This window comes from Excalfactoria chinensis, chromosome 1, assembly GCF_039878825.1.
Source record: "Excalfactoria chinensis isolate bCotChi1 chromosome 1, bCotChi1.hap2, whole genome shotgun sequence".
NCBI classification, from domain to species: Eukaryota; Metazoa; Chordata; class Aves; order Galliformes; family Phasianidae; genus Excalfactoria; species Excalfactoria chinensis.
The window spans coordinates 71,348,176-71,355,025 of record NC_092825.1 but is presented as its reverse complement, the minus strand read 5'-3'; the positions used below and the strand labels follow the sequence as shown (position 1 = coordinate 71,355,025).

General features: G+C 36.6%; 1 protein-coding gene across 2 annotated transcripts in view; it reads left to right on the top strand.

The window, feature by feature from the left end:
• The first annotated feature begins 715 nt into the window (after positions 1-715).
• Positions 716-6,850, top strand: part of VWF (von Willebrand factor) — a 129,191-nt gene continuing 123,056 nt past the window's right edge. Inside the window, exons 1-5 of one of the 2 annotated variants that reach the window (XM_072352115.1) lie at positions 716-735; positions 3,559-3,610; positions 4,742-4,900; positions 6,356-6,458; positions 6,550-6,758. In XM_072352115.1, the coding sequence (XP_072208216.1) occupies positions 3,559-3,610; positions 4,742-4,900; positions 6,356-6,458; positions 6,550-6,758 (523 nt within the window). In that variant the 5' untranslated portion in view covers positions 716-735. Of the gene's footprint in view, positions 736-2,231; positions 2,350-3,558; positions 3,611-4,741; positions 4,901-6,355; positions 6,459-6,549; positions 6,759-6,850 lie in introns of those variants that run through there. The other variant, XM_072352106.1, reaches the window with a different exon arrangement.

Here is a 6,850-nt window from a genome sequence, read left to right as displayed (position 1 = left end):
GTCCCCAACCTTCACATCTCCCACCAGTCCTTCACTGTTTGTGAAGATGACTAGGAGACCTAAAAGATTACCCCTTGCAGTGCTGTGCATTTGGCTGGGATCTGCAATGTTCTCCTTTGCCTCCTAGTTTGAAATTGGGAATCCTACAAGCTTGCTACTGGAGATGATGCATACTTACAAGGGAAAGCATTTATTTTATCTTGTGAACTTCCCAACGTGTGTATCATAAACTGTGCCAGGCAAAGGAATTGGGCATCACTGGCCCAAAAGTACACTGAAGCCTCTTTTTCTCATAAATTTTTCTTCTTTGCAGAGGAGCATTTCAGGAAGAAAACAGAGAAAGAGTTTTTAACCTTTCCTGGTACTTAATCAAAGTGACCAGAATTGCTAGGAACCCCAAATGGAAGGATATCTCTGAGCCATGACTGCAGTGATTACCAAGTTTCTGTGCACACGGCACACTTTCTTAGATGTTCCATGGGAACCTCCCCAAATGATTTTAGGTGTGTCCTTGCATTAGTGGAAATGCTAAATCACAGCTTTAAACAGTGATTGTGCACCTGGTAGGAAGACAGGGCCAGCCCAGGAGAACCTAAGTGCATGCAATGCACCTGAATGACCAGAAAGGGGTGGAGCCAGGATCCACCCATTCCCAGCCTTTTTTTAAGGGTTGGCAGTGGAGATGAGGGTATGGTATCTCTCTGGAGGTCCTTGTGTACCTCAGGCTTTCTGAAGGTAAGCAGTTTCTCTCCCCCTTTTTTTTTTTTTTTTTTTTAAATGTGCCCATGGATGTTGCATTTTAGTGAATCCTCACTCACTGCAGTGTGGGATCTTGTATCTCTGCTGTTGTTGTGTGTTGTGTTTTCCATTGTGTTATTATTGTCATAAATGTGTTTGGGACAAACTTTACTGCTACTGGAGAAAAGGTGGAAGCATCTGACCAAATGTTTTTTCTGTGGTTTGTCACATGGGAAGGCATAATTTCTCTGTATTCTTTTTTTTTTTTTTTTTTTTGGTGTGTGTGTTTGATGCTATATGGCATTTTAATGTAGCAATGTCAGGAAGAGTTATTTACAAGAGAAAAATATGGCTTAACAAGACTTCTAACTCTTCAGCCAGAGCAGACTCATCATCTAAATTGGCTTAAGTTTTTACTTAAATAATATATTTAAATAACTTATTGCTACTTTACAAGAATCAGCCTAGTTGCCTGAAGAAGCAAAAGGTAAAATTGTTCGGAAAAAGGAATAATTATAGCATGAAGTATTGTGATGTTTTTTTCTTTGTTGTTGGCTTTTCTATATATTTATATACTTTTAATGCTATGCTTTTTTTAAGAACTGTACGTTGTGACTAATAAGGGATTATCATTTTCATAATTACTGACAAGATACCTGAGAGCTCTGGAACACTTAAGAAGTGTGTTTTTTATTTCTGCTTTGTTTATTTGTGTTTGAAGGAAGGAGCTGATGCTCTGTCAGGGTGCGATTTACAGGGAAACATGTTGCCTGCTAATCCCTTTGTTATTGCCAGTAATTACTGTAAAATATGCAGCATGGGACACTGAGAGTAAAGTAAGGTATCATTTGCTCTGAGCTTCTTGTTCAGTGTATATTTGCCCACAAAGCTTGTGCTTAACTCTGTTGACACTTATATGCATAATTAACATTTTATTATGTTATGTCAGGATGCATGTCTATGCATGCAAATTCAAGGACTCAATGTGTTGATCTAAAAGACTGTAACATTTGTATCTGTTTCATATGTGTTTTTGATAAGAGAACAAAAGCATGCCACTACAAGCTGCTTTACTTATATAATAATAATAATAATAATTTTATATATATATATATGACATAATATCTATCTATCTATTTCCCCCCCCCCCCCCCCTCCCCCCAACCTTTAAAGCAGCTATTTACTGGAAAAAATGCTGTGTGACACTATAGTCTTTGAGTCACAGAACATCCTATTCCCTTTAACAACAGTTCTTCAAACAAGCATGTTATTTTTCATTTATACACACGAGAAATATATTTCAAAGACTTATCTATCATGTAAGTTTTCAATACTACTTCCCCCCATTGTAATTTTCTGGCATTTAAGTACTACATGATTTACACAATAGAAATTTTTGAACTATTGTTTTAAGAATCAGACGGATGTGACGTTTTGTATTTATCTTTCCTTTTAAACGAATAAAGTGTTCCTGGCTTGTACAAAAACAAGAAATTTCATCCTAAAGTCACTTCATTTCCCTCTGTTGAGGGAACAATGGCAGTTTAAGCTAAATGCGGCAACTGAAGGAGCTTCTTTTTCATGCACAAGGGGAGTTTCATGTAGAAGAAGGTATGTTTATTACCAATTTAACTAGAAATGAAAATTATAGAGGACTATATACTGGCAGTTTTTGTTGATTGTATCTAGATTTGTTAGTAGTGCCTGCTCCACGGGTGAAAACTTCAAGCAGGCAGCTTAGAACTGACTGGGACATAAAAGGTGACTGAAGCTTTTGTATCTTGTATTCTATCCTTCCCTCCTTTATAAAATTGAGGGGCTAAAAATCTAATGTGATATTGGATTCAGTCACATTCCATAGCACGTGTACTAAAAATACACCTGTTACAAGTTGTAATTACATTGTAAGCTTGCTAGTGTTTGTTAATGTATAGCCCTGTGATTGGTTTGGATAATAGAGAAAGCTATGTCTCTGGACCTAGTAGATAAGGAAGTTCTGCTGAGACTTTGTACCAAGAAAACAAGGAAGTCCTGTTTGGAATAAGTAACTAAATAAGTAACTGGGAAAACCTCTGCATATGTAATACAGGTAATGTATATAAACTGAAGATCTTTTGCACAAGGCATGTATGATAGGAGGAGCTCAACCCCCATACACCTTGTGCTGATAATAAATAATGTCTACTTTCTAACACTCAAGTTTGTGTCTTAGTGAGTTGCCTGGTTGACTGATTTATAGTATCATACCAGCAAGTGTGTAATCTGAGAATAATGCTTATTGTTTACTATGACTTTGCAGTCATTCCCATGTAGTTGCCAGTTCCAAGCTATCTTTCAGAATTGCATCAGATTGGTATTTGCACTGTTATATGACTGGTGTTTATAACATTGTTTCCTTTTTATTACAAATAAGGCAAGCTGTACTTTTATTTATGTGACTGTGAGCTGGACATGCATAATTTACATTAATAAGAGGCGTGTACCTGCAAGTTGAAATCATGAATGCAAACTTGTGTAAAACAGAATATGTGTGTATGTTAGGCTGAATTTATTGTGGAAATTGTTCTTGCAGCGATAAGTGAAAATGGTAACTAATAAGTGTTTATCTCCTAATTATTTTAAGAGACATGGATGGATGGTTAAGTGAGTTACAGTGAAAGTCTACATAAATTAGCTTAAAACTTTCTGAAATGGTGTAGATCCTCAAAAATAACTTTAGAAATTAAAAAAAAAAAAAAAAAAAAAAAAAAGTTGGATTGTCTTGAAACAGACTACGCACCCCCAGCTAGGAATATTCTAATGACTCTTGATTTTTGATAGATGCTCCTCCTGGCACTGTTGACAGAGCTATTGCTGGTCACTGTAGGAACAGGTAGGAAAACATTTTTATTTCCTGATTCCTTGAAACTATGTAGGTTGCTCTGAAAGTAGTTCCTCCTATTTATATCCACAGAAACTAACTACAACAGTTGTGGTTATCACTGTACATTTAAGTATAAATGTACATAACAAGTGATGCACAAGCTGTTGCTCACTACCTGCTGACCAATGCCCATCTAAAGCCCAAGCAACAAAAGGAAAGATTGGAGGCTTTACATACCTTTCATAACTTCTGCATGTTGTCATATGGTATGGAAGATCTCTTTGGCTAATTTGTCAGCTACCCTTTTCAACATAGTCACCACCATTAGCCATGTGTTTTTGCTTGTAATAAATAGGAGCCTTCATGTTGTGCTTGGAGAGGGAAAAAGAAGACTATGTGGTTGTCTGAAATGTGGCTTTTTTTTTTTCAAATTACTGCCGCCATTGTTGCAACACAACATCCACAACCTCACGTGCTAATGTCCACTGTTTTGTCTCCATAAATGTTAAGCAAGCTTTGATAAATGTTAATTTTTTTTTTTTTTTTTTTTTTTTTTTTGTGGAAGAATTCAATTCCACACCTTTGCTTCATACACACTTCCATGTCAGACATCATTCTGTTAAACTGCCCATCTGCTGCTGTCAGTCACGTGGTCACTAAATTTAATGGATTCCTGTTGGGAAGGTTCAGTCTGCTTTGATGTTGCAGGTCAACATATGGTTGTATATATCAAGGACAACTGATACTGGAGACATCAGTAAGGTTGTTCCTTTTGGCTCTTCAACATTAAACAAATATTGTGTAGGGTACTGAAGCTATAATCAGTGAAGTCTGGCTTCCCATACTAGCAGGCTTCACTATTACTATTGAGGCACAGGCATACAAGTGCATGGCATTCTTTAAAGCACTAAAATTAGCTATGCAACATTTAGGTCAGTTGAAATACAGAGAAAAAGCATTTTCACTGATGTATGTAATTAAAAACAAAAAATCTATTCCTGATCATATGGGCTGTCATATCACATATGCAGTCTACCTAGAAGCTGGAGGTAAAAGTCTAGGACAGATACCAGCAGATAAATTCTTAAATTATTGAATGTTTGTTTTACTTTGCAAGTTATATTGTGTTTTGATATTCAGGATCCTCAGGTTCTTTGCTTCAGGAGTCATCAGTTTCCCGTTGCAGCCTTTTTGGGAATGATCACATCAAAACCTTTGATGGTACTTTCTATAGTTTTGCTGGGGACTGCAGCTACCTCCTTGCTGGTGACTGTCACAAACGCTCCTTCACACTCTTGGGTGAGTCTGAACAAGTTATAAAATAGTAACATTTGTGGAATATTTTAGGCATGTGACATTACCCTGTGCTAAGTTCTGTCATTGAGAAGGAAAATAATGTTTCCCTTTGTGAGACAGGCTAAACTGCTGCATTAAAAAATTTTGAATTTTCTTGTGAAGTTAGGAAATTTTGTCACTTTGGCTTCTATTATCCTTTAGTAATACAGATCACTAAGCTTCCAAGAAAGATTTTTCTTAACTGATTCTTCTAATGAAAGAAGGTGAGTTTGCAATGTTTGCAGTGTTATTCTTAAACACATGCAAAAGAGATCCAAATCACTATGTTGCATTTTCACTGAACTCTTTTGGCAGGTGTTCTTATATTTGCTAAGATCTCTTCTCTATTAGTTGTAGTTTAAAATGACTTTATGCTGACTGTAAGGAAATTGAAGTAAACCCATCCTATCAGTCTGAGAAATCATTTTGTTCCTCAGCTTAAGCAACTCTGTACAATTTTCTTCTTGTATGTTGAAGAATTCACCAGTGTATGTGAAGTATGGATTCACTGAAGTGATTTATGTGATTAGTTAGATCTTAAAGCCTCTGAGTATGATTTTTATCTTCATATTAGGAACATAAGTGTAGTATAATTTGTTTTTTTGCTTCCTTTCTCAGCGTAAGTGCTTGGATTTGGGTGGGTTATTTTTTTGTTTGTTAATTTGTTTGGTTTTGTTTTGTTTTTGGATATCCTGCTGTGAAATACAATCTACACTGCTGAGTAAAGCATTCCAGTCTGGGCAGAACTGTCTGCCTCAGAGTAGTCTGACCTCCTGTCTAGAATGGATACTGCACTGTAAAAGTAACTGCAATAAAGTCAGAGCTAGGCAATGGACAAAAGAAGAGAAAGGATGTCTCACTTCTCCTAATTGCTTCTGTCTTGGAATATAACTTTGTCTCCATGTCTATGTTTTGCTTTGAAAAACTGGGAGTGCGGTAGCTCTGCTCAGCTGGACAACTGATATTGGCATCAAACTCTTAAAAACCAACTGAGATGGGTGAAGGACTTATAAAGAACAAAGTTATCCAGGCCTAGCTCTTTCCTCAATTCAGTATATTTCACACCCTTTTCTTACTGTTGAGCTGTGGGTGTTTTTGTTGTTTTGGGGAGAAAACTAGGAAGAGAAAAAGATCAGGGATCAGAGAGGATAAGTGATTAATCTTGGGAACTCTTCTAGTATGCAAGGTGGGATGGAGAATTCACTGACTAGAGAAAATGAAGGGAAAAGCATGAGTCCACAGTTAGAGGCTGGGCAGCTCAGAGTTGACAATACTTACCCCTATCTATTTCATCCTATAATTGTTTGCAAGGATCTTGAAAATAATAGACAATATGTTTCCAGCACTGTAATATGTTCATACAAATTACTTTCCTCAGTCCCAGAACTAACATTATTTGCTTATATCATGTTTCTTCAGGTAACTACAAGGATGGGGAGAAAATTGGTTTCTCTGTGTATCTTGGAGAATATTTCAACCTTCGTTTCTTGTTGGATGGAAGTGTAATGCAGGAAGACAAAAGGTACTAGTACTATTGGAATGGCAAATATTCCAGCAGGAAAAAACAATATGCTTAGCGTCATATTCTGAGAAATTCTTATTTTTTATCACAGGTTTTCCATACCTTTTGCTTCCAATGGCATATTTATAGAAAAGGAGGCAGGTTATTATAAAATATCCAGCAGTGATTATGGCTTTGAGGTGAAGATTGATATCAGTGGGAATATTCAGATATTTCTTCAAGAAAAGTACTATAATAAGACCTGTGGGCTGTGTGGAAACTTCAATAAATTCGCTGAAGATGACTTCAGAACTCAGGAAGGTAAGACTGTGACTATGTGTTTGTACTGTGATGCACTCTGCACTTTTCCTGATGAGTGACTCAACAATTTTGCTGATCCAGAAAAATGTTTC